Genomic DNA, 27,203 nt, shown 5'->3' on the forward strand with positions numbered 1-27,203 from the left:
AGAGGCAAAGGCAAGCATATCTTTGTGAGTTCAAGGCCAGCCTGGTCTACAAGAGCTAGTTCCAGGACAGCTAGGGCTGTTACACAGAGAAACCATGTCTTGAAAAACCAACCAACCAACCAACAAAAATGTTCTTTCTCTAGGGTCTGTTGGAGACTGTATCACTATTTGGAATAAGGTCTCAAGCCAGAACCTTCCCAGTGACGAGTGAGCCCCACATCTCTGCTGGCCTGCCTTCCACTGAAAGCCGTGACGCCCCTGCTCTTCTTGCTCAAGAAAGCCACTGGTTCCTGAGTGAGTCAGGGTCACTCGGTCCGGGACAGCTGTGGCTCGCCTTACACTAGCTAAATTGGGAACTGGAATGTCACACAGATGCCCCATGTCTCCCTGCCCCCACAGTAATATTAATCTCTCTGGGGAGTAAGGGACAAACAGTACTGCCTGCAGAGTGGACAAAGGGTGGTTTAGGGGAGCTAAAGCGACAAGTGCCTGGAGAGGCTTCTGAGCAAGGGGCGCAGACAGAAGAGTCTGGAAATAGCCAGAGGCAAGAGGAGCTGTTAGAGGAAGAGACAGGAGACATCACTCAAGAGGGAGCAATAGCAGGGATCCTAAGAATCCACAGCCTAGAGTTTGACAGGAAGGGGCGCACAGGCAGCGGGAAGGCCGGGAACAGGGCCACAGCCAAGGCAGGCACGAGAGCACCAAGGGATGAACTTCACGGTGGGTTTCAAGCCGCTGCTCGGGGATGCACACAGCATGGACAACCTGGAGAAGCAGCTCATCTGCCCCATCTGCCTGGAGATGTTCTCCAAGCCCGTGGTGATCCTGCCCTGCCAGCACAACCTGTGCCGCAAGTGCGCCAACGATGTCTTCCAGGTGGGCCCCGGGACGGCTGGGAGGGCACGGGTGGGCGCAAGTGTGCCAACGATGTCTTCCAGGTGGGCCCCGGGACGGCTGGGAGGGCACGGGTGGGCGCAAGTGTGCCAACGATGTCTTCCAGGTGGGCCCCGGGACGGCTGGGAGGGCACGGGTGGGCGCAAGTGTGCCAACGATGTCTTCCAGGTGGGCCCTGGGACGGCTGGGAGGGCACGGGTGGGCGCAAGTGTGCCAACGATGTCTTCCAGGTGGGCCCCGGGACGGCTGGGAGGGCACGGGTGGGCGCAAGTGTGCCAACGATGTCTTCCAGGTAGGTGGGCCCTGGGACAGCTGGGAGGGCACGGGTGGGCGCAAGTGTGCCAACGATGTCTTCCAGGTGGGCCCCGGGACGGCTGGGAGGGCATGAGTAGGAGCTCCTACAGGTGGGAGGAGGCAAAGCTGCCCTGACTGAGCCGCAGGAGAGTTGGGGTCCTAGGATCCCGGAGTAAGCATGAGTCAGCAGGTGCCCTGAGGCTGGCAAGCTCAGCCCATGTCCACAGCAGCTAGACAGTGGCATCTGAGGGGGACTGGCAGGAACTGCCAAGGAAGAGTGGTCCTGCCTGGGCTTTGTGGGAGCTTTACTGGATTTTGTTTACTTGGAGGCTTTGATTTTTTTTTTTAAACTGTAGAAGAGATCAATGAAATACTGAGGAACTAAAAAATAATAGGGTCAACATGATGGTTAGTTGTTGAAGGCACTTACTACCAAACCTGACAACCTGAATTTGATCCCCAAAACATAACGTGGTGAAAGAGAGGACTCCTGAAAGCTGACCTCTGACCTCCATTTACGTGAGTGCACACACACACCCTTAAAAATAAAAGCTGGGTATGGTGGTGTACACTTGCAATTCCAGCACTTAGGGGCTTGGGGCAGGAGGACTGTCATTATTTTGTTTTGTTTTTGAGACAATCTCTATGTAGCCCTGGCTGTCCAGGAGCTCACTATGTAGAGCAGGCTGTCTTCGAACTCTTAGAGATTCTCCTGCCTCTGTCCCCCTGGTGCTGGGATTAGAGAGAGACATCACCACCGTGGCTTGACGATCAATTGTTATGATTTTTAGATTAACCTGGTTTACACAGTAAATTATGGACCAACCTACAAGACCCTGTCTCAAACAGAAAAGAAAGGAAAAAAAACTAAAATTAAAAATAAAGCCATGAGAAGGCATATGCACAGAGCTCGTCTGTCCTTGATGGAGCTGGTTAGACACAGTGGCCCAGGGAAGCAGGAAGTCTCCCCAGTCTCACACCTGTGAGCCTTTCTGATCTGGTAAAGAGGCTCATGGACTAACACTCAGGTGACTTATAGACAGACAGACAGAAAGCAGAAGCAGAATGGTACTTCCCAGAAATGCCTATGTAGCTGTGGTCATGAGACCGGGCATAGCTAAGTTATAAGTCACTGATATCATTCTGTCCACACATTTCAAAAATAAAAACAAAAAAGCCTGGCATGGCGATGCATGGCTGCAATCCCAGCCTTGGGAGATGGTAGCAGAATGAGCTAATGTTGGCTTGGGCTATGAGACCCTGTCTAACCAACCAAATAAATGCAGATGCCAGAATTCCTGGTAAATTCATAGGCTTGCGTCCCTGCTCTGTGTCATTCGTAGAGGTTCGAGTAGTCTATAGACCCGGTCAGAGGTCGGGGAGAGCGAAGGGGCAGGGCACAGGTGTGCAGAAGCGCCTGGGAGGAGCAGCACAAACTGCAGGCTAGTCTGGTCTACGGGACAAGTATACCAGCATAAGCAGGGACTATACACAGCAAGACCCTGTCTCAAAAAGAAAAAAAAAAGTGTGGAGGGCTGGAGAGATGGCTCAGCAGCTAAGAACACTTGTTGCTCTCCCAAACAACTTGGGTTCAGTTCCCAGTCTCCACAAGGTAGCTTACAACCAGCTGTAACCCCAATCACAGAGGATCTGATGTCCCCCTCTAAACCCTTCCTGCATGGGCACCATGCATGCAGGCAAAATACACAAAAAATAAATCTTTAAAAAATTAAAAGAATTATTCCTGCTTTTCACAGACTATAAGGAAATGAGTTAAGCAGAGTTTCCACGCCCCCTTTTCCCTTCTCTCTTTGGTGCCGTAGTTAATCTTGGGCACTGTGTGCTAAACACGCATCCTACCATTGATCTATACAAGCTCCAACACAAACTATCCGTAAAAATACTAATGTGTATGTGTGCGCGCGTGTGTGTGTGCACGTGCGTGCGTGTGTGTACATACAGGTGCCCACAGAAGCCAGGAGAGGGTGTCAGACTCCCTGGAGCTGCAGAGTCCGTGACGTGGGAGCTGGCACTCTGAAAGAGCAGCAAGTGCTCAAAATGCTGGGCTGCCTCTCCACCCTCAACACAGCGGGTCTTACTTCACTGAGAATTTAGACTCCTTGGTGTAGCAGGCTTTCTCGAACTGGCAGCCCCCAAATCATGACACAGAATCTCTTATTAGTTATGAATGCTCGGCCTTATGCTTGTCCCACTAGCTCTTAATTTAACCTGTTTCTCTTCATCTACACTGTGCCTAGGGGCTTCTTACCTGTCTTTCATTCTGTATAGCCAACTATTCCTGCTTGTGTGCCTGGCTGGCAGTGGCTGCCTGGTTCTGGGTGTTTCCTCTTTTTCGATCTCTCTCAAGCCTAGATTCCTGCTCCTGCTCAGTCTCTCTGCTTGCCACCTTTGGCTATCCCTCTACTGCCTAGCTATTGGCCATTTGGCTTGTTATCAGACCCAGGTGCTTTAGGCAGGCAACACGCAACAATGACACACCTTCACACAATTAAACAAATGCAGCATAAACAAAAGCAGCACACCTTTGCACAGTTAAAGTAATATTCCACAACACTAAGTAGCCAACACTCCAAAATCTCCTGCCACTGTCCCCTTGAGTTCTCTTCAGAGTTCCTTTCATCCTGGGTGTCCAAACCTGCCATTATTTGGCTGTTGAGACCTGAATCCCCCTGTCTGGGGTCCTAGACGGCATGTTGTTCTGACCCTGTCTCAAACCAACAAATGAAACCAAAAATTCTTGCCAGGTGTGGTGGTGCACTCCTGTAATCCTGGAAGCATGATTGTCATGAGTTTGAGGCCAGCCTAGGCTACATAACTAGCTCTGCGTAAGCGGTTATGCCTTTCCCACCAGCCTGGTTTCTCCTTTGGTCTGAAAAGCTGATACCTCTTAAGCTGAAATATCCAGAAAAGACATCTTTCCCGTGTGTTTATACAGACACATCTACTGCTTTCTCTCTCTCTCTCTCTCTCTCTCTCTCTCTCTCTCTCTCTCTCTCTGTCTCTCTCTCTCTCTCTCTCTCTGTCTCTCTCTCTGTCTCTCTCTCTCTCTGTCTCTCTCTCTCTCTCTCTCTCTCTCTCTATGTGTGTGTGTGTGTGTGTGTGTGTGTGTGTGGCACATGTGTGAAGAGCTTCCACTAAGTGAACATCAGACTTGACAGGCAACTTTGCCGACTGAGCCATCTCTCTGACCCCAAGGCAGCCCATTATTAGAACCCAAAATATGTGAAGTCAAAGAAACATCTGGAGCACTAAGGAAAGTATTTGGTAAAGAGCAGCCAAGGGGCCGGATGGTGATGGTGCACACACTTTTAATCCCAGCACTCGAGAGGCAGAGGCAGGCGGATCTCTGTGAGTTTGAGGCCAGCCTGGTCTACAGTGTGAGTTTCAGAATAGCTAGGACTCTTACACAGAGAAACCCTGTATTGAAAGAAAAAAAATAAAGCAGCCAAGGGGCCAAATATGGTGGCACATGCCTTTGACCCTTGCACTCAGATGTTGGAGACAGGTGGATCTCTTCTGAGTTTGAGACCGACCTAGTGAATTCCAGGCCTCCCAAGGCTATATATAGTGAGACCCTGTCTGAAAAGCAAGCAAACAAACTGGAGAATATCGATTTCCAAATGATAAGGTGTCTAGCACAGAGTCCAGGAATAGCCACTAGAGAGACTGCAGAGTGAGCGTGTGACCTTCCTTCTTCAAGGCACAGTGCTGATGCGTGAATGCATGTGAATACATGTGAATGCATGTGAATACGTGTGAATGCATGTGAATACATATCTGGGCCCAGAGAGATCTAGGAAGGTTCTGGGACAAGCCCTGTGCAAAAGCAGATTTGGTGGCACACCTGTGGTGCAGCTCAGGAGGCCGAGGTGAGAGGGTCACTTAATCTGTCATTTAACACACCGAAATCCTGTCTTTGCAGAAATGAGAAGTGGGGGATGTTCTTAGTGCCTGCCTAGTAAGCCCAGACCCCGGAGTTTAATCCCAGCACCAGGTAAACAGGGTGTGGCAGCTCACACCTGTAATCCCACACCCAGGAGGTGGAGGCATGACAAATTTGAGGCCAGCCTGGGTTACATGAGACCCTGTCTCAAAATCAGATGAACGAGGCCCAAGCCTGTGTAGATTATTTGAGAGGTAACGTGGCCCGCAGGGCCCTGAGATGGTTCTGTAGGTCTGATGCAGAACAACCAGCTCTCCTCAGGGACGAGAGCGGACAGCTCGCTCCTCCAGGCTTTATTTGGGGAGGCCTGGGGGAGGCTGACCCAGTTACCCAGCGACACCCGTGTCTATACATCTCAGCTCCGTCTGAAAGATGAGCATATTTCGTTTTTCACACATTGCCTCCACATTTTGACAACTCTAGGCATAATCAGATAGTCTGTTTTCTAAGTATGGCGACGGGAATAGGACTTTTAGTTCCTCCATCTTCAGATCTCTGGGGAGGAAAGCCTTCAGAACACTGCCTAGAAAGTTGGCAGTCATGAACATGGTAACAGTGTAACACACTTAAATTTTTATGTGTACATTTTTTCTTTTTTTTTTTTATTTTTCGAGACAGGGTTCCTCCGTAGCTTTTGGTTCCTGTCCTGGAACTAGCTCTTGTAGACCAGGCTGGCCTCGAACTCACAGAGATCCGCCTGTCTCTGCCTCCCGAGTGCTGGGATTAAAGGCGTGTGCCACCACCGCCTGGCTATGTGTACATTTTTTCAAACGCCTTGGAAGCTCATAGCATGAAGTTCATAGCATGGATCTGCCACTAACTTCAGATCTTAGATTCCCTTCACCAAACACAACCATTACCAGCTTCTCTGAGAATCTTTATAGAAATTTCCACACCTAGGCACACGCTTGCACATATAGACACACTTACACTACACCAAACACCTTTGTTCAATTCTTGTTTTGTTTTGTTTTAGTTTGGGTTTAGGTTTTTTTGAGACAGGCTGTTTCTGTGTAGCCCTGGATGTTCTGGAACTCAATCTGTAGACCAGGTTAGCCTTTAACCCAGACTGTCGCCTGCCTCTGCCTCCCTAGTGCTGGGATTAAAGGCACCTGCCACCACAGCCCTGCTTTTTTTTTTATTTGTTCCCTACATAGAAGACACAGTATGTCTTCCGTTTTATCATTGCTATTATTTTAGCTTTTATATATATTATTTTGGGTGGGGCACATGTGTTGAAGTCAGAAGACAACACTGTATACTGCATAATGTCAGCTCTCTTCTTCTACCTCTACTTGGGTTCTGGGAACCAAACTAGAGCCCCTAGGGCTGTGAGGCAAATGTCCCCTAGTCCTACTGGCTCCTCTTGAGACAAGGTCTTACTCTGTCCAATCCAAATCCAGGCTGGTCTTGAATTCAAGATCCTCCTACGTCAGCCTCCCAAGGGCCTGAGCACAGATGTGAGTCGTCACACCAGCTGTTTTCTGTTTCAGAGAGCAGCACAGGGTCCATTGTTATGAGCAGACCACAGTCCCTTTAATCCACCTGCTAAAATGTTTGTCTGCATTCAGGAGTTGTTGTCTGGTGTTTGTTGGAGGAATTGTGGTGGTTGCATTAGGCTGGGGTGTATTCAGCTGATAAAGTGCTCACCCAGCACACAAAAAACTCTGGACTTAATCCCTAACTCCCCATTTACAATCTCAACACACAGGGGAATCGAGGTCATTCTCTGCAATATAGAAATTTGGACGAGCTCTTGGGCTATGTGAGGCACTGTTTTTCAAAGGAAATTATGGATCAAGATTAAGGATTTGAGAAAACCATCTGTAATCTAATCCTGCCTCACCCAACACAAGTATCTTCATTTTTGCCTACTTTATCAACATTGCTTGAGACAGAATCTTACTATAGCATTAGTTAGCCTGGCACTCACTAGGTAGATGAAGCTGGTCTTGAATTCCTAACACTTTTCCTGCCTAAGTTTCCCCAGAATTGTGATTACAGGTATTTACCACGATGTCCAATTCATGTTTAAGTATTACTTGATTACCTTCAAGCCCTCATCTCCCTATTATTTTACTTAGTTTGCTGTTCTAATTCTATTTAAAGCTCTAATCCTCTTTTTCTCTAATAAGAAACAGAAAACTTCAAAATATGACATTAGCCCCTGTAATCCTCTCCTTCCCCACACTCGCACCCACTCAGCCTCCAAAAATTTGGAGGAGAGCAAAGCTGTTGATGTGGGAAACTGACATAAACATCTCCCCGTGTGCTTCTGTCTGTATTTGTAAACCCGGTTCTCATCCAAACTCCTTTCAAGCAAGCCTTCAGAGTATTTTGGTATCTGCCTCCGCTTTGCTGTGGGCACTTGTTTCTGAGAAGCAACCTGTTGTCATTTAGTAGAAAACCAGAAGGTACTGGAAGGAGGTTGCTGGAAGAGCCGTCTTCTTGGAGGAAGTCCAGGCAGGGAGGGCCTTACAGTGGGAACTGTCAGAAAAGAGACCTTCTGGACTGCAAGGCAGGCTGCTTTCCCGCTGGGCACCAAGCCCTGATTTTGATCCCCAGCATTGTAGAAACCAGGCATGGTGGTGTGATGGTTTGCACCTGCAGTCCCAGCGCTTGAGAGGTAGAGGCAGGAGGATGAGAAATTTCACAAGTCACCCTTAGCTCTACGTAGTGAGTTCAAGGCCAGCCTGGGCTATATCAGACTGTGTATGCCTCTGTGCGTGTGTGTGTGTGTGAGAGAGAGAGAGAGAGAGAGAGACAGAGACAGAGAAAGAGACAGAGACAGAGACACAGAGCAAGAGAAGTACCAGAAGCCTGCTGTAATTTTGGCTCTTTGAGGTAGCGTTCTGCTATGTATTTCTGGCTGGACTTGCCTGATATGTTCTATGTAGCTGAGACTGGTCTAGAACTGACTGCAATCCTCCTGCCTCAGCCTTCTAAGTGCTGTGCCTCAACCCCCAGCTGAACACCAGGGCTTCTCCAGCCCACCTTTACCCGGTCTCCTTTTGGAGAATCTGATTTGTTGCAAGGCCGAGCTACAGTGACCTTGCTTGGGTTTGGGATTTTAATTCCCCAGGGAACAAAACTCCACTGCTGAGACATCCCACCCTTCACTAGTTCTCACATCTTTAGTGTGTGTGTGTGCGTGCATGTGTGTGCTTGCATATGTGCGTGTGTGTGTGCGTGCGTGTGTGTGCATGTGCGCGTGTGCGCGCGTGTGTGCGTGTGTGTGTGTGTGCACGTGCGCGTGTGCAAGTTCTGCTGGTGCGTAAGCATGGTTATGCAGAGGACAGAGGTTGACATCAGATGTCCCCACTGGCCATCTCTCATCCCTGCCCAGCACTAGTTACATATCTGGTACTACGCGCATCTTACATGGGTACTCAGGATCTGAACTCATGTCCTCATGCCTGAGTGGCAAGCTATTTATCTGGCGACTCAGCTCCGTAGTTCCCAGCTGTTTAAACTAGTAAGAACACCTTTTGTAACTTTAATAATCTGCTTTTAAAAATTCAAAATGAAAATAAGCCGGTTAGTGGTACACACATTTAACCCTAGCACTCAGCAGGCAGAACCAGGCAGAATCTCTGAATTCAAGGCCAGCCTAGTCCACAGAGTAAGTTCTAGAACAGTCAGGGATACACACAGAGAAACCCTGTTTTGAACTCTCCACCAAGAAGTTTTACAATGATTATGAATGATCATCTCTCTTATACACCTATGAGCACATGTGCATGCGCGCACGCGTGCGCGCACACACATGCGCACACACACACACACATACACACACGGATGCATGTAACCCAGGCTAGCCTCAAACTTGCTATGTAGCTGAGACTGGCTTTGAACTCTTGACTCTCCTTTGTCTCTCAAATTTTAGGTCACAAGCAGGAGTCACCATGCTTGGTGTGGATGACCACTTTTAAGGCCTTTCTAGTCCACCAGAGTCCTCCCTCAACCCATTCCTCTTGGCCTCTTAGTCTGTTTCCACAGAGGGGCTTGTTTTCCATCTCCAGGGCAGGCCATGCGTATCCTGGTCTCTCTCAGCCAGCATTTTAGCTTGTAGTAAAATCTGGATTCTTCCACGGCTGGGCCACTTTCATCAGATGTCTTCTGCCCATTGTGTTCCTGTTACGACCTAGGGTCTGGTTCACAAACTTTACAAGACCCTCAGGTCTGCAGTGGTAGCTCATCCAGGGTCCATATTAGCATTCCCTGGCTAGCTGGGGAAGAGGACGGGCCCTGTGAGATGCGTACACATTTGTCAGAGTGACTTCAGTACAGAGCTCCTCTAGATAGATGACAAAGGGACTAGAAGAATCACGCAACCCTCAAGAGAAAGTTCTGAACATGGTTGGTCAAAGCCTTGAGCAAGGGCCGAGAATTAAATTCCCTTTACTTGTTCCATTCTTTGACACAGGGTCTCCTGTGTTCCAGGACGGCCTTGAACACAAAATGTGGTGGAGAATGACCTTGAACATCTCATCCTCCCAAGTGCTCCCAAGTCCAGCACACCCAGCTCATCCGATGCTGGAGATCCAACCCAGCCCTTGTGCATGCTAGGCAGATGCTGCCAACTGAGACACATTCCAGACCACTTGCTCCTTTCTCTTTGTTGTCTGTGGTGCTGAGGATGGAACACCATAAGCATCACTGCCCCACCAGCCCTGTCCATGTCATTTTCACCTTCACAGTGGAAAAAGAACAGTTCTTTCACGCCCAGGGCTCTGCGCAGTCATTATTTTACCTCATGTTCATTTAGTACTTTACAATTGATTGGGCACCTTCACAAACAAGATTCTGTAGAGCGGGATCATGGCTGTCATACAGGTGAGCGCACGGAATACAGATTACAGTCACACAAGGAGACAGGGCAGGGACATCCACTGAGGTGTTTCCTGGAGTGATGGTACTTCCTTCACACATCACACGGTTAGCACATGAAATTGTGCTTCATGGGGCTGACTCCGAAAAGGACTCTTTTGTTGTTGTTTTGTTTTTCAAGACAGGGTTTCTCTGTAGCTTTGGGGCCTGTACTGGAATTTACTCTGTAGCCCAGGCTGGCCTTGAACTCACTGAGATCCGCCTGCTTCTGCCTCCTGAGATTAAAGGCCTGCCCACCACCACCCGGCTTCCGAGTATGACATTTAAGGGAAGAATAAGACAGTTATGTGACATGACCGAGCAGGATACATGACCGGGCAGGATACATGACCGAGCATGCAATCAGTTTCCTGAAGCAGCGAGGTAAGCAGGAGCAGGGGAACAGATTTGGCTAACTGGATATTAACTAGTTGGAGAGATCTTAGCCCAGAATAGACATTTCCATCTTTTTGAAGACTTCTTAAGGTTTCCACCAATACTCTAGAATCTGTAATTCCTATTTGTGATGACAACGTTTAGGGGCCTGCAGTCAGGGCAGAAGTAATTTTCTTTTCCTCCTGTGGATCCAACTGTAAAGCCCAGGATCCCTGACAAAGAGCCAAGAAGCTCATGGTTCCTTTTTTTTTTTAAAGATTATTTATTTATTACATATACGGTATTCTGCCTGCATGTGTCCCTGCACCCCAGAAGAGGGCACCAGATCTCATCACAGATGGCTGTGAGCCACCATGTGGTTGCTGGGAATTGAACTCAGGACCTCTGGAAGAAGAGTCAGTGCTCTTAACCGCTGAGCCATCTCTCCAGCCCCCTCGTGGTTCCTTTCTCTCTCTCTCTCTCTCTCTCTCTCTCTCTCTCTCTCTCCCTCCCTCCCTCCCTCCCTCCCTCCCTCCCTCCTTCTCTCTCTCTCTCTCTCTCTCTCCCATGTAGCATTGCCGAGCTTGGAGGTTGACCTCAAACTCACAGAGATCCTCCTGCCTCTGAGCCACCACACTAGCTATGGTTCTATTCTAAAACCAATGTTTTGTCAGGTGAGGTGTTCTACACCTTTGATTCCCAGCCCCGGGGAGGCAGAGACAGGTGGATCTGTGAGTTTGAAGTCAGCCTGGTTTACAAAGTCTCAGGACAGCCAAGGCTACACGGAGACCCTATCTCAAAGCCACCAAAAACAAACGAACAAGCCATGAAATCAGCAGAGGGCCTAATACCACGAAGAGAAGTTATCCAAGGGAAACACATGAAAACAGCTGATTTCTGTGGTGAAGCACCGGTGCCGTTTGAGCTGCTGTGGTTTGTAGTACGGCTTCGCCGTTGGGGCAGACACTCAGTTCCACTAGAAGTCAGTGAAAGTGAAGATGCCATCATGTCTGAGTTCACAGACTCCCTGAACTCTCTTCATGGATCTTGCCGAGTCTGTGACCCTCGGGTGAGTCCTATGCCTGGAGCACAGCATCTCCCCAGTCACCCAAGTCTACAACCCCAGAATCCCCCACCTCCCTCCTCTCCCCATGTCCAGACTCTGGTTAGTCCAAATCCCACCTCTCAGTCATGACTTTTCTTAGATTGCTGCCACCAACATCCCGTGACCTGGCCTTGACTGTGCCGCTCACTCCATTTGCCTCCTATCCGACCCTTGCCTTTGCCCATCCATGTTAACTATAAGTTCAGACATTCTCCCTGTCCACTCCCAGTCTAGAAACCCAGCCCAGGAAATCAAGTTTAGATCCTCACAGATTCAAAAGCCTTCTAGGTTGACCCCCATCTTTCCAGCTTCTCCCTGCCCCCACCCTCAGCTTCTGCAGTCCCTCCCTCCCCCTGAAGCCCTTTCCAGACCCTCCTTCTTGGCTGCTTGTCTACCCTGACTTCAAGCCCTCCTCAAGTGGCACCTTCAATATCAGACCCTGTAAACCAACAGCAAACTCAGTTTGGGTCTCACAAACCTCACTTTGCTGGTTCTTCTTTACTATGGCACTCTAGCGCCCTCTTTTGTTCTGTTCGATCCGTTTCTCCAAACCCCAGAGTTCTTGTAAGAAATTTGGGACTGATAAGAAGCTAGGTGTGGTGGTACCCAACAGCAAAGCCAGCACGTGGAAGGTGGAGGCAGGAGGATCACGAATTCAAAGTCATTTTCAGCTACACAATGGAGTTTGAGGCCAGCCTGGGTTACTGTCTTAAAAAGAAAAAAAGGCTAGGTACTGTGGTACCCACTTTTAATCTCAGAGAAAAAGAAAGATAAAGATGGGTGGTGGGACCCGCCTTTACCCCAGCACTCAGCAGGCAGAGGCAGAGGCAGGTGGATTCAGTGAATTCAAGGCCAACCTGGTCTACAAAGTGAGTTCCAGGGCAGCCACGGTTGTTACACAGAGAAACCCTGTCTTGGAAAAAAAAGAAAAAAGAAGTAAAAAGGGAGGAGGGAAAAAAAGGCGGGAGGTGCCACCACCCAGAATACATCGCTGTTGCCTGGAAAATACTGCTGGAGTTACAAGCATGCGCCACCATGCCCCGCGCTTTCTTGAGTTCTGGGTTTTGAACTCAGATCCCCATGCTTGTGAGGCAAGCATTTTACCAACTGGGCTATCTCAGAGCATGCATACATATATGCGTGCGTGCACACTCTCACACACACACACACACACACACACGCATGCACGCACACACACACCCCCTTTTGTAGAGTAGGTCTCTTACAGCCCAAGCTGACCTTGGTCCTCGGCCTCACAAGTCAGGTGTGCAGCAACGTGGCCAGGTTTGTCCACTGTCTTTACAAAAGGCTCTTGGGGATTAGAGTAGACTCAACAACATCCGGGAAGCCTAGAGAGCTTGTGTTTGACCACAGCGGGCCCTCAGCACCGGGTAGAATGCTAACAGTGAGTCTCATGTGTCTGAGTGTCAAGAAGAGGAAGAGTAAAGAGGGAGAGTAGCAAGTTTTGTTGGTGGCCTGTAGCATAGCTGCTCTGTGCTCTGGAAACAGTTCCCGAGAGATTTCACGTCAGTGAGGCTGGTCTCTTCTTTTTTTTTTTAATTTTTTAATTGATTTTTATTGAGCTCTACATGTTTCTCTCTGCTCCCCTCCCTGCCTCTCTCCTTCGCCTTCAACCATCCCCCAAGGTACCCATGCTCCCAATTTGATCAGGAGATCTGTCTTTTTCTACTTTCCGAATAGATTAGATCTATGTAAGTCTCTCTTAGTGTCCTCATTGTTGTCTAAGTTCTCTGGGATTGTGGTTTGTAGGCTGGTTTTCTTTGCTTTATGTTTAAAAACCACTTATGTGCTAATTGTTTTTCTGTGTCTGGGTTACCTCACTCAAAATAATGTTTTCTAGCTCCATCCATTTTCCTGCAAAATTCAAGAAGTCGTTATTTTTCTGTTGTGTAGTACTCCATTGTGTAAATGTTCCACATTTTCCTTATCCATTCTTCGGTCAAGGGACATATAGGTTGTTTCCAGGTTCTGGCTATGACAAACAAAGCTGCTAAGAACATAGTTGAGCACATGTCCTTGTGGCACGATTGAGCTTCCTTTGGATCTATACCCAAAAGTGGTATTACTGGGTCTTGAGGAAGGTTGTTTCCTAATTTTCTGAGAAATTGCCACACTGACATCCAAAGGGGCTGTACCAGCTTGCATTCCCATGAGCAATGCAGAAGTGTTTCCTTTTCCCCACAACCTCTCCAGCATAAGTTGTCATCAGTATTTTTGACGTTGGCAATTGTTTTTTTCTCAGCGTCTGTGATGCTGGAGTTATATCTAGAAAGTGGTCTCCTGTGCCAGTGTGTTCAAGTGTACTTTCCATTTTCTCTTCTATGAGGTTCGGTGTAGTTGGCTTTATGTTAAGGTCTTTGATCCATTTGGACTTGAGTTTTGTGCATGGTGATAGATACGGGTCTAATTTCATTCTTCTACATGTTGATTTCCAGTTATGCTAGCACCATTTGTTAAATATGATTTCCTTCTCCATTTGAATTTTTTTGCTTCTTTGTCAAAAATCAGGTGTTCAAAGTTGTGTGGATTAATATCTGGCTCTTCTATTCGGTTCCATTGGTCTCCCTGTCTGTTCCATGCCAATACCAGGCTGTTTTCAGTCCTGTAGCTCAGGGAGATTCTAGCCTATGTCCATCTTGGGTCGGAGCTTCATTGCGTCTGCCCTGGAGAGGAGTGGCATGGCGTCTCAGGCTGGTCTCTTCTTAACCACCGCTCATTTCTTAGCTCCAGCCGACCAGCATCGAGTATCCCAGCAAACAAGTTTTGCTTTAGTAATCCTGGTATCTTGTTAACCACAGCTGATTCTTCAGCCCCAGGTAATTAGAACCACGGGATCTTAATTCGGAAAAAACAAGTGCCCCTGAGAGTCTTTAAACTTCACAAGCCAGGCCTCCATCCTCTGCCCTGCTCTCAACAGCTTATCTTCCAAGCTCCTAAGGAACGTCCCACTGAGCTCTCAACACTCAGTGGCTCTTCTAGCCCAAAGTTCCAAAGTCCTTCCACAGACCTCCCCAAATCATGGCCAGGGCAGTCCCAGCAACACCCCACTGCACTGGTACCAACTTGTCTTAGCCAGGGTCCCTACTGCTGTGACAAGACATCATGACCAAAGAGCAAGCTGGGGAGGACAGGGTTTATGTGGCTTACACTTCCTCGTTGTTCATCACTGAAGAAAGCCAGGACAGGAACTCAAACAGGGCAGAGGCTATGAAGGGGAAGCTTACTGGCTTGCTCCTTATGACTTGCTCAGTCTGCTTTCTTAGAGAACCCAAGACCACCAGGCCAGGGATGGCACAGTAGTCTGGGCCCTCTTCCGTTGATCACTAAATGAGAAAATGCCTTACAGCTGGATCTCGAGGAGGCATTTCCTCAGCTGACGCTCCTTCCTCTGATGACCCTAGCTTGTGTCAAGTCGACACACAAAACCACCCAATACAACTGACCCCTTGACATCCGGACACACAAACACAGATATACATCAATATTAAGCCACAACCATTCCTTTCTTATTCATCCTCAAGATGTTAAATAACTTTAAAAGTACCACAGTCTTTACATATTCAAACACATTACAATTTCAGTTCCTTTAAAATGATCAATCTCTTAGAATATGGTCTTTTAAAATTCAAGTGTCCCATTTGCGAGCTTCAGTTAAATAGTTTCTTACTTCAAGAGGGAAAAATCAGAATCCCAGCACTTGAGAGGCAGAGGCGGGCGGATCTCTGTGAATTTGAAGCCTGCCTGGTCTACAGAATGAGTTCCAGGACAGACAAAGCTCCATAGTGAGACAGTTTCAAATTTTTTTTTTAAATAAAATAAAATATCTTTGTGGAAACATCAGGTAAGGGGGTTACAGTTAAGTTGCGAAATCTGTCACGTGCACCGGGTGTTATTGGATGACATCTTTAATTTGGGGAGGTAGTGGAAGCCTGTGGTATGCCTGTACATCACAAAAGGAATTTGCCCAGTAGCCACAGGGATGGATATCAGGTCAAATGCAGCAGTGAGAGGTGGACAGCCGTGCAGAGCAGCGGACGGCCGTGCAGAGCAGTGGATGGCTGTACAGAGAACTACAACCAGCCCAAGATGACTGGGCTGCAGACCTGCAACACTGCAATGTCCCAGCTCCCCACAGCCATGGAATATTGGATATTGCCTTACCCATCCTCCAGTTGGTATACAAGGAGTCTACTAGAAACCCCCTGGAGATATGCCAAGTCAAGGGGTCTACTGTTTCCTTTGTTCTATGAGCTCATGATTCTCTAGCTCAGTGGCTCTCAACCTTTGTAACACTGCGACCCTTTTAATACGGTTCCTCATGTTGTGGTGACCCAACCATATCATTATTTTTTTTAAATATTTATTTATTTATTATGTATACAGCATTCCTTCCATGTATACGTGCAGGCCAGAAGAAGGCACCAGACCCCATTACAGATGGTTGTGAGCCACCATATGGTTGCTGGGAATTGAACTCAGGACCTTTGGAAGAGCAGGCAATGCTCTTAACCTCTGAGCCATCTCTCCAGCCCCAACCATATCATTATTGTTGCTACTTCATAACTAATTTCACTACTATTATAAATCAAAATGTAAATATCTATGTTTTCCAATGGTCTTAGGTGGCCCCTGTGAAAGGACCATTCAGTTACCAAAGGGGTCTCCACCCAGAGGTTGAGAACCACTGCTCTAGCTGATCAGGTTGGGATTTTTACTGTAAACAACTGGCTTTAAGGGCTGGGGTGTGTAACTCAGTGATAAAATACTTAATATTCGAAAAGCCTTGGGCTAGACCACTAGGAGCAAGCACGCCCATGCCTCAAGTGAGCAGTAACTTAGGGAGGAAGACACTTGATTTTCTCCAAAGTGCAAGCCGGAAAGGCCATCTGGGATTGCCCCCTGAGACTCTTGCTCCTTGACCTCCTTGCCTTTCTCAATGGGTGTCTACTACATCCTGACTCCGCACGGTCCTTCTGCACAAGTCTACACTTCAAATAGGAGAAAAGGAAAAATGGAAAAGAGAGGGCGTGGCTCCTACCCAATGCAGCACAAAACCTTTGTACCTACTGCTCCAGAGCACAGTCACCTGCCACACCCCACCAGGTGGGGCCTCGACGCAGTCTTTATACTACGGGTCTTGCCAACTCAGACCATCTGTTTCTGAAGAAAAGAATGCAGGAGCATCCCTGCCAGTTGTTCACCTCTGCTTCTCGACAAAAATGTTTTATATAAACCGGGCGATGGTTGCGCACACCTTTAATCCCAGCACTCAGGAGGCAGAGGCACGCGGAGCTCTGTGAGTTCAAGGCCAGCCTGGTCTACAAGAGCTAGTTCCAGGACAGGCTCCAAAACCACAGAGAAACCATGTCTCGAAAAACCAAACCAAACAAACAAACAAACAAACAAAAAAACAGCTAGTTCCAGGACAGGCTCCAAAGCTACAGAGAAACCCTGTATTGAAAAACAAAACAAGGGGGCTGGAGAGATGGCTCAGAGGTTAAGAGCACTGGCTATTCTTCCAGAGGTCCTGAGTTTAATTCCCAGCAACCACATGGTGGCTCACAACCATCTGTAATGAGATCTGATGCCCTCTTCTGACCTTCAGGCATACATGCAGACAGAACACTGTATACATAATAAACAAATAAAGATTTTTTTAAAAAAAATAAAAACAAAACAAGATTTAAAAATGCTTTATATATATATATTTCTTACGTTTATTTACTTATGTGGGTGAGTGAATGACAGTGGGCATGAGTGTGGGTGTCAGAGAGTAACTGTGGAATAGGGAGTCTCTCCTACAACATGGGTTCCAGACGAGTTCTTAGCCCAATCCCATGAGCCTTTACAGTAGTCAGCTTGGCTTCTGTATTTCAAGCCAAATTCAGGGAGAGAATCCTTGATTGGTCGCATCGGGTCAGGTGATCACCATCAGTCAGCTCTGTGTAACTGGATACCCCTTTAGGGTCGCCTGGAGCACATCTTTAAGAAACATGGTGTAAGGGCCTCGCTAGGCCTTCATTGCGATGTCCCTGTAACTGCTCTAGCCTTCGCATAACGTCAGATGCAAAGTGAGCAATCCCATGCAGCCTGAATTACCAAGGCTGAATACTAGATAGATTTCAGAAGAAAGCATTGTCAAGGGCTGTGCAAGGGTCTATGTGTCCTGACTCACAGTGCCGGAAGCAACTTCCCATAATTATCCAGCTAATTGTAGTTTCTTTTTTTACTTTTTGTTTTGTTTTTTTGTTTTTGAGACAGGTTATCCTCCCATGTAGATCCGAAGGCATGCATTGCTGTGTCCAGCCTTCCTTTCCTTTCCTTTCCTTTCCTTTCCTTTCCTTTCCTTTCCTTTCCTTTCCTTTCCTTTCCTTTCCTTTCTTTTCTTTTTCTTTTTTAGACAGGGCCTCATGCACCCCGGGCTGGCCTTGGGTGATCTCAAAGGACAGCTGGAACTTTCACTGGCTCAGATCCTCCTGCCTCTACCTCCCAGCTGTACCGCTAAGCCCTGTTTATATAGTGCTGTAGATCAAACCTAGACGAGCACTCTCCAGCTGAGCCACATCCCAGACCCTGGTCACAATTTCTTTATTCCACTCTTCAGCACCTGGTGTGTGTGCCTCTGCCCAGGACTAGAGAGAAGCTATGTATATTATCCCAGCCTCAGAGAGGCGGGGGCAGGTACATAGACATTCAAGACCAGTTTTGTGACTACACAAGACCATGGAGAGGGGGGGAGATGGTAATGGGGGAGACACATCTATAATCCCATTCAAGAGAGAGAGAGAGAGAGGAGATGGTAATGGGGGAGACACATCTATAATCCCATTCAAGAGAGAGAGAGAGAGAGAGAGAGGAGATGGTAATGGGGGAGACACATCTATAATCCCATTCGAGAGAGAGAGAGAGAGAGAGAGAGAGAGAGAGGAGATGGTAATGGGGGAGACACATCTATAATCCCATTCAAGGTCATCCTCCATTACACACCACGTTTGAGATAACCTTACAAGATCTTGTGAAACACGCACACACACACATGCACAAACATTAACAACAACAAACACACACACACACACAAAACACCTTACATGTGGCCCATAGGGGTCCAAGCTGGAGGACACTGGTGATGCTGTGAGCCCCTTGTCTGTGTCAGCGTTCTGCCAAAGCTCCATGCTGGACCCCGCTGAGAACCAATACTGCTCAGGCCTTGGCCAAAGTGACGTTCTGCATGCAGGACACTCAAGGTGCTGGGCTGAGGAATGAAGCAGAGACAGGCAGGAAGCCATCTTAGTCACCTGTCAGACTGCTCCTGGGGGACATCAGATGCAGAGAAGAGCTAATGCCTCCTCCTTACCGCTCCTGCGCCCACCACTTCCCTCAGGCCTCACTATGCTTCTGTTGTCTTGTCTCCTGTCCTTGCAGGCCTCTAACCCTCTGTGGCAATCCCGGGGCTCCACAACTGTATCTTCGGGCGGCCGCTTCCGCTGCCCATCTTGCAGGCACGAGGTTGTCCTGGACCGGCATGGCGTCTATGGCCTGCAGCGGAACCTCCTGGTGGAGAACATTATTGACATCTACAAGCAGGAATCCTCCCGGTGAGATGTCTGGCTACTGGCCTCTCTGGAGGGAAGAGCCTGCACCGTCAGGGATTAGAGGGGCTGTTTAGTCAGGGTTACCAGTGCTGTGATGAAACACCTCGTGACCAGAAACCACATGGGAAGAAAATGGTTTATTTGGCTTATGCTCCCACATCATAGTCTATCGCGGAAGGAAGTCAGGACAGGAAGTCAAACAGGGCGGGAACCTGGAGGCAGGAGCAGAGGCAGAGGCCATGGAGGGTGCTGCTTACTGGCTTGCTTCTCGTGGCTTGCTCACCCTACTTTCTTATAGGAACCCAGGACCAGCAGCCCAGGGATGGCCCCACCCACAATGGGCTGGGCCCTCCTCCATTAACCACTAATTCGGAAAGTGCCCCACAGGCTTGCCTGCAGCCCCATTTTATGGAAACATTTTTTAAATTGGGGTTTCTTCCTCACAGATGACTTTAGCTGCATCAAATTGACTTAAAACTATCCAGCATGGGGGGGTGGGCGGTTGATGGGAGGCAGGGACACACACACAATGGGGAAAGAAGAGGAGGGGATTGGGTTCCTACCCAAGGAGGCCTGATTTTGTCTTTTTTTTTTTTTTTTTTTTTTTTGGTTTTTCGAGACAGGGTTTCCCTGTGTAACAGTCCTAGGTGTCCTAGAACAAACTCTTATAGACCAGGCTGGCCTCAAACTCACAGGGATTCACCTGCCTCTGCCTCCCAGGTGCTGGGATTAAAGGCATGTATGCGCCACCACTGCCTGGCTTTGTCTTTGGAGTCAAATGTTCAATCTTACTCCCTCTGGTCTGTGACCAAAGCCCACCCCAAAGTTCTTGACCTCACCAGCTCCCACGACTTCCTGGTCCTGCCGGGCCTCTTTGTCCCCTGCAATAGACTCTTCTTGGGCCCAGTCTTCCTTGGAGGCTCTTTTCTTCCCCAGTGCCACTCACAGCCTGGCTCCCTGACAATTGCTACTCCCTTGTCCATGGTCCTCAGGCCGCTGCACTCCAAGGCTGAGCAGCACCTCATGTGTGAGGAACACGAGGATGAGAAGATCAACATCTACTGCCTGAGCTGCGAGGTGCCCACCTGCTCTCTCTGCAAGGTCTTCGGGGCCCACAAGGACTGTGAGGTGGCCCCTCTGCCCACCATTTACAAACGCCAGAAGGTATCTGGCCAGGGAGGGACTCGGGAAGGGGGTTTAGGATAGGGCAGTTCTCACTCTGCTCAGGTGAAGTCTAGCAGATCAGGGCCGAAGCCGCGGGTCTACTCTTGAGTCTGCAGCAACCTTAAGGAGTCACCTGACCTCCCTGGTCCTGACGTCCTTCACTTGTCTGACAAGGTGAATACTACGGTTGCTGTCACCACAGCCTTAGCTAATGTGTGGCAACACAGAGGACTGCATACCCTCAGGGGTCTTTAGCCACGCCTTTAGCTTCTCTGTAGCTGTCACTTTACAATCAGATTGGTTGGGACGTGAAAAGAAAGTGGGGGGGGGGGGGCGGAGGACAGGGTCAGAGAGCCACTGTAAACAGAATAGATATCCTTTCTCAAACGACCGTGCTGGCTAGAGTCAGGTGGTTATATCATGAAACCTGCCGAAGGTGTGTGGGGAGGGATGCCTTTTAAGACTCCTAACACCTCAGCTTGGGTGGGAGTCCCAGGCGATCAAAGCAGTCAACTGTATTGCCTGGTTTTTGACAGAAAGAGATGCAAACGCTAAGCTGGACGAAGATCCCTTCAGTGTAGACCCTTAGGCTGACCTTAGATTCCTACCAACCAACCAACCAGTCATTCACAGCTGAAGACATAGAGAGGCATGGACTGTGAGCACAGCAAGCAGAGCAATGACAGTTCAGACCCCGGGCTGCTGAGAGCTGCTGGCAGCAGTGCCTTGACCAGAGGCCACAGAATACACAGCAGATGGTCACTGATAGTTCAGGTGTCCACCCACCAGATGAGTCAGACTCATGGAGAAAACCTCATCAAGGCTTACGGGGCCACAGATTCTGAAAACTGGCTGCTTCTGTCTGTAATTTTTCTCCTGTGCCTATATTCCCTCCCTAAAAACAGCTGTGGGTATTTTCTCCACTGCCTGTGCTTATCTCATGTGTATTCCGGCTACTGGGCACACTTATAGCTGTGGGTGGTCAGGAAGATGATGTCTGCTTAAGTGTGTGCACAAGTTTGACGAATAGAAATAATACTAGGATCCTTCATGGCCCAGACTGATACAGGAAAACTGCATTGTTCTCCGTTACAAAGACAGCCTTTCACACACCATTAGCTGGTTTTAGACCTCAAAACAAATTCAAAACGGACTAATTGCTCGTGCAAAATATGCACACAGGCCGGGCGGTGGTGGCGCATGCCTTTAATCCCAGTACTCGGGAGGCAGAGGCAGACGGATCTCTGGGAGTTCGAGGCCAGCCTGGTCTACAAGAGCTAGTTCCAGGTCAGGCACCAAAGCTACAGAGAAACCTTGTCTCGAAAAACCAAAAAAAAAAAAAAAAATGCACACAGGCAAGTTACCAGGTGTCTGTTGACCTAAAGTCAGTCTGATAACATTAAGACACAAGTCCCCACAGTAACTGACTTTCTGCATGGACTCCTAAACCTCACTCTTACGATGCGAGGTTCAAGTTTCAGCCAACTGTTTATTGCTTAGGTCCCGAATTTCAATGTTAATCTCCATGATGTCTCTCAGGCTACATGCAGACAGACTGTGCCTCTTGCCTGCACAGTTGAGTGTTGCCATGGTTACTCATTTCCAGCTGGTCAGTGTGGCATTCTAAGCCTGAGAGAAACCACACGATTCCTTGTGTATCAGAATGGTTGTGTCTCAGCTGTTTACTCAAGAAATGCTATGTGACCCTGAGAGTGTAATTTACATATTGTCCAGAGTTTGTTCTAAGAGGAAGTGTGCAAGTGTGTGAGTGGAGGTGTGTGTGAGTGTGTGAGTGGAGGTGTGTGTGAGTGTGTGAATGAGTATGTGAGTGAGTGTAAGAGTGTGTGTGAGTGGAGGTGTGTGTAAGAGTATGTGTGTGTGTGAATGAGTGTGTGAGTGAGTGTGTGAGTGTGTGAGTGGAGGTGTGTGAGTTAGTGTGTGTGTGAGTGAACATGTGAGTGTGTAAATGGAAGTGTGTGAGTGAGTATGTGAGTGGAGGTGTGTGTGTGTGTGAATGAGTGTGTGAGTGAGTGTGTGAGTGGAGGTGTGTGAGTTAGTGTGTGTGTGTGAGTGAACATGTGAGTGTGTAAATGGAGGTGTGTGAGTATGTGAGTGGAGGTGTGTGTAAGAGTGTGTGTGAATGAGTGTGAGTGGAGGTGTGTGAGTGAATGTGTGAGTGTGTAAATGGAGGTGTGAGTGTGAGTATGTGAGTGGAGGTGTGTGTAAGAGTGTGTGTGAATGAGTGTGAGTGGAGGTGTGTGAAAGTGTGTGAGTGAATGTGTGAGTGTGTAAATGGAGGTGTGTGAGTGAGTGTGTGAGTGTGTAAATGGAGGTGTGTGAGTGTGTGAGTTGAGGTGTGTGAGTGTGTGAATGGTTTGTGTGAGTGTGTGTGAGAGTGGAGGTGTGTGTGATTCAGAATAGTGTGAGTGAATGTGTGAGTGTGTAAATGGAGGTGTGTGAGTGTGTGAATGATTTGTGCGAGTGTGTGTGAGAGTGGAGGTGTGTGTGATTCAGAATAGTGTGAGTGAATGTGTGAGTGTGTAAATGGAGGTGTGTGAGTGTGTGAATGATTTGTGTGAGTGTGTGTGAGAGTGGAGGTGTGTGAGTTAGTATGTGTGTGTGAGTGAACATGTGAGTGTGTAAATGGAGGTGTGTGAATGTGTGAATGGTTTGTGTGAGTGTGTGTGAGAGTGGAGGTGTGTGTGATTCAGAATAGTGTGAGTGAATGTGTGAGTGTGTAAATGGAGGTGTGTGAGTGTGTGAATGATTTGTGCGAGTGTGTGTGAGAGTGGAGGTGTGTGTGATTCAGCATAGTGTGAGTGAACATGTGAGTGTGTAAATGGAGGTGTGTGAATGTGTGAATGGTTTGTGCGAGTGTGTGTGAGAGTGGAGGTGTGTGTGATTCAGAATAGTGTGAGTGAGAGATATAAAGGAGAAACGTAGCAGCGTGTGAAATGTCAGAGTAGAGAGAAGTGTGTATAGAAGAGGGATGTGTGAAGAACGAGATGGATGTAAAGAGATATAACTCTGTAGAGAGTGTCAAGAAAGCGATTATTCAAGATGAGGTAAAATAGAAAGTTACCCTCAGGAGAGTCTGTGCTTCTTCCTTTTTTCTTAAATTACCATCAGAATGTGTAAATCCTTCCCTAAGACCCTCAGATGGATAGGAATTTTCTCTATGCCCCACTACTCTGAAGGCATTCTTTCTGCAGCCCTGCGTGAGGTCCTGGGAGCTGGCATCTCGGGCTGCAATACTTGGGGAATTCAGATGCTGGAATTATTGAAATCCAGTGTGCACACAATGTTTTTAGAAGGTGGAATAATGCCAGGCATGGTTGAGCACTGCAGTTACAGCACTTAGGATACGGATGCAGGAGGATCTCTAGTATGAGGCCAGCCTAAGCTACATAAGGAGTTTCAAGCCAGCCTGGACTATATAAGGAGACCCTGTTGTTAAAGAAAAATAAAGATGAAATAAGATAACAGCAAAAAGTAGGATTGGAGATGAACAAAATCTTGCCTAGCACAAAATCTTGGATAGATTTCCAGAACTGAAAACATGTAAAATGACCACACCACAGCCTGTTGTGGTGTACACTGTAACCCCAGCTACTAGGGAGGCTGGGGCTAGAGGATCATAAATTCAAAGCCAGTTTAGACAATATAGAAAGGTCCAATCCAAGAAAAACAAACCAAAAACAGACAGGAAAATAGATTTGACAAGGAACAAAGTAGAGTCTTTAGAAATCAACAACTCTTGAAAAACCAGTGACTGGATCAGGTGATGGATTTCTCAGAAGAATTACTGCACGAGAAGAGTGCAAACAGCACACCAACCCAGAATGCTCCGGGAGGTCAAAGATGAATATGTCTAACGTGATCCTACCTGACTCGCAGAATAGCAGGAATAGAAGGGAGGCAGTGTTAATTGAATGGGTAGCCCTAAGTATTTTTCAGAATTAATGGCTACTGATAAAGCACCTAGGACAGTCTGGTATATAGTAGCTGATTAGAGAATGTCACGTGTCTTCACATTTGGGGGTGGGGGACTTCTAGAACCCACAGAACGTGCTCCCAAACTTCTAGATCTTTGTAGATGTCCTTGAATGGGTGAGGTGGGGACAGTCCCGTGGGATAAGAGGGAAGCAGCTGCTGGAGAGAGCTTCCAGCTCTAAGAGCTGGCCCGTGTGTTGACAGAGCGAGCTGAGCGATGGCATCGCGATGCTGGTGGCAGGCAATGACCGCGTGCAAGCAGTGATCACGCAGATGGAGGAGGTGTGCCAGACCATCGAGGTGAGCCTGGGCTGGGAGGACAAAGGGGACAGAATAGTCCATAGTCCGAGGGGTGGAGGTAGAATAAACACAAGCTTCAGGCCAGCCTGGACGACTTATGGAGATCCTAGCTATAAATAAATAAACAATAAATAAATAAGCAAGCACGCAGGGTGTAGTAGCCCAAGACAATAATGACAGCACCCTGAGGCTGAGGCAGGAGGATTTCTCATCAAAGGCCCACTTGACCCATACCAAAAATAAGTGAGTGGGGCTGGAGAGATGGCCCAGGGGTTAAGAGAAAGAACTGCCATTGCAGAGGACCAGAGTTCAGTTCCCAGCACCCACACTGCAGGTCTCAAAACTGCCTGTAACTCAGCTCCAGGGGATTTCAATTCCTCTGGCCTCCATGGGCACCCACACACCACGCACATATACTTAATTGAAAATAATACAACTAAAATTGTGGAAATAAATAAGCAAAATAAATATTAAAAGATAAAAGAGGCTGGGAGGTGAGAGTAATCAGATTATATACACACAGATTATATACACACACACACATATATATGAAATTGTCAATGAATACATTTAATTAAAAATTATGTGGTGAGAAATAATTATATGTCCTTATTATATCATATTAACTAAATATATTTGAATATTGAGACAGTATTTCCAGTCAATGAATTTTAGAAATTTAGATTCCTTGTTTTCTTTTCAATTATGTGTATTTGTGTGTGTGCAGGCATGTGCACATGACTGTTAGTGCCCGCAGAGGCCAGAAGAGCTTGTTGGATCTCTTGGGGTTACAGGTAGCTGTGAACCTTCTGGCATGGCTATAGGAACAGAACTCAGGACCTCTGCAAGAGCAGAAACACTAACAGCTGGAGCTACCTCTCCAGCTCTCTAATCAATGTCTGTATTTAAAAATAGAGCTTAATTTCATAGCAGAGCAAAAAATTAAAAATATAAAACTCAAATAGTCTTTTAAAATAATGCTGATAGTAACTCATTTTATTTCCTTTATGAAGTAAGTGGCAATTAATGCAAAGCCAAGCCAGGGCCAGTGACATACATGGCTCCCAGAAATAGCTTTGAAATATGTTGTCGTCATTGTTAATTGAAAAGATCTGAGCTGGATTCTGTGCATGGAAGGAAGTCACACCTTCCTTCTGGGCTTTCCTAGAGTTCTGTTTAAGGGATGGAGAGGGATAAAATGCCCTGCCAGCCGCGACCTCCTTCAGGCTTGCTCTAATCTTTCAGGACAACAGTCGCAGACAGAAGCAACTGTTAAACCAGAGGTTTGAGACCCTGTGCGCGGTGCTGGAGGAGCGCAAGGGCGAGCTACTGCAAGCGCTGGCCCAGGAGCAGGAGGAGAAGCTGCAGCACGTGCGAGGCCTCATCCGTCAGTACGGAGACCACTTGGAGGTTTCCTCTAAGCTGGTGGAGACCGCCATCCAATCCATGGAGGAGCCGCAGATGGCTCTCTACCTCCAGGTGGGCGGAGAGGGAGGGAGGCAGGCTCCCAGGGTGGCGGGAATCAGGGCCTGGGTAGCCGGGTCAAGTCTTACCTGCGGTAATTTCTTGTCACCACTATCTGGGAAAAGTCACCCTTCTACACGCGCGAGCGCTCTCTCTCTCTCCTTAACGAATTGGGATGTACGCCCCTACCTACCCCGCAGGACTGGTGAGAATCAGAAATGGGGCTTTGCCGGGGCTGGCGCAGCGCTCACCTTCGCCCTCCTTTTCTCCCCTGCAGCAGGCCAAGGAGCTGATCAACAAGTGAGTGGTCTGCGCTGTGGGAAAGGAAGGGACCCTATGGCTTCCTTCCATCTAATCTGGGGAGGGGCTTGAGGAAGTGGAGGAGTCCCTCTGCTGAGCCCTGTGGCCATCACAGGGTCGGAGCAATGTCGAAGGTGGAGCTGGCAGGACGGCCGGAGCCAGGCTATGAGAGCATGGAACAATTCTCTGTGAGCGTGGAGCACGTGGCCGAAATGCTGCGGACCATCGACTTCCTGCCGGGTGAGGGAGCTGAGGGAGTTTAGACCCGCCGTAAGGGTATGAGGTGGGCACTCCAACCAGGGGAGCAGGGGCTCCACATCACCAGCCCTGCCTTCCACCTAGGCTCCGCAGGGGATGAAGAGGATGACGAGGTGGCTTTAGACGGGGACGAGAGCAACGCAGGGCTGGAGGAGGAGCGGCTGGACGGGCCAGAAGGTGAGAGAGTAGGACGAGGGCTTTGGGGTGAGGAGTGGTTAGTCTCGGGCGATTGCCTTCCTAGCGGCACCAGGACGCTCTCTCCGGTGTCACTCAATAGGAGCCGCAAAGCGCGCCCCCTAGCGCGCGCGGAAAAGCGCACTCTGTTCCCACGGTTGGTTCCGCACAGTTTTTGGGGACCATGGTGGGTCCGCGAGTAAAACCCAGCTACCTGGGGAAAGCTGGCTGTCGGAGGGTGGGGAGTTTGTTCTTTTAGATCCCCGCCCACCAAGCTGTCTTTTCCTGATACAGGCCTTCACTGATCAGACCCTGATCCAGAGCGCGCGTCTGTAGCGGGAGGCAAGGGATGCTGAGGATCTGCTCAGAGACCACCTGCCTCCCAGCTCGGCGTTCCACCCCCCGAAGGGTCTCAATAAAGGACTCTTGCGTCTCA

At 48.3% G+C, this 27,203-nt stretch overlaps 1 protein-coding gene across 1 annotated transcript; it reads left to right on the forward strand.

Moving 5' to 3' along the window:
• Positions 1-422: 422 nt before the first annotated feature.
• On the forward strand, positions 423-27,203 carry Trim54 (tripartite motif containing 54). The gene is made up of 9 exons (XM_075955555.1): positions 423-876; positions 18,945-19,117; positions 20,107-20,278; positions 24,476-24,571; positions 25,817-26,050; positions 26,313-26,335; positions 26,451-26,575; positions 26,678-26,770; positions 27,062-27,203. Exons 1-9 carry the CDS (start codon positions 709-711, stop codon positions 27,070-27,072), a joined length of 1,095 nt encoding a protein of 364 aa, XP_075811670.1. The 5' UTR covers positions 423-708; the 3' UTR covers positions 27,073-27,203.

Source organism: Microtus pennsylvanicus, chromosome 21 (assembly GCF_037038515.1).
Source record: "Microtus pennsylvanicus isolate mMicPen1 chromosome 21, mMicPen1.hap1, whole genome shotgun sequence".
NCBI lineage: Eukaryota > Metazoa > Chordata > Mammalia > Rodentia > Cricetidae > Microtus > Microtus pennsylvanicus.

Bases quoted from the DNA above. Each gene is read 5' to 3' on its own strand.
- Trim54 (XM_075955555.1), top strand. From the start codon at position 709: ATGAACTTCACGGTGGGTTTCAAGCCGCTGCTCGGGGATGCACACAGC. The intron at 19,118-20,106 runs GTGAGATGTCTG...CATGGTCCTCAG, and splicing joins TACAAGCAGGAATCCTCCCG to GCCGCTGCACTCCAAGGCTG. The intron at 24,572-25,816 runs GTGAGCCTGGGC...CTAATCTTTCAG, and splicing joins AGGTGTGCCAGACCATCGAG to GACAACAGTCGCAGACAGAA.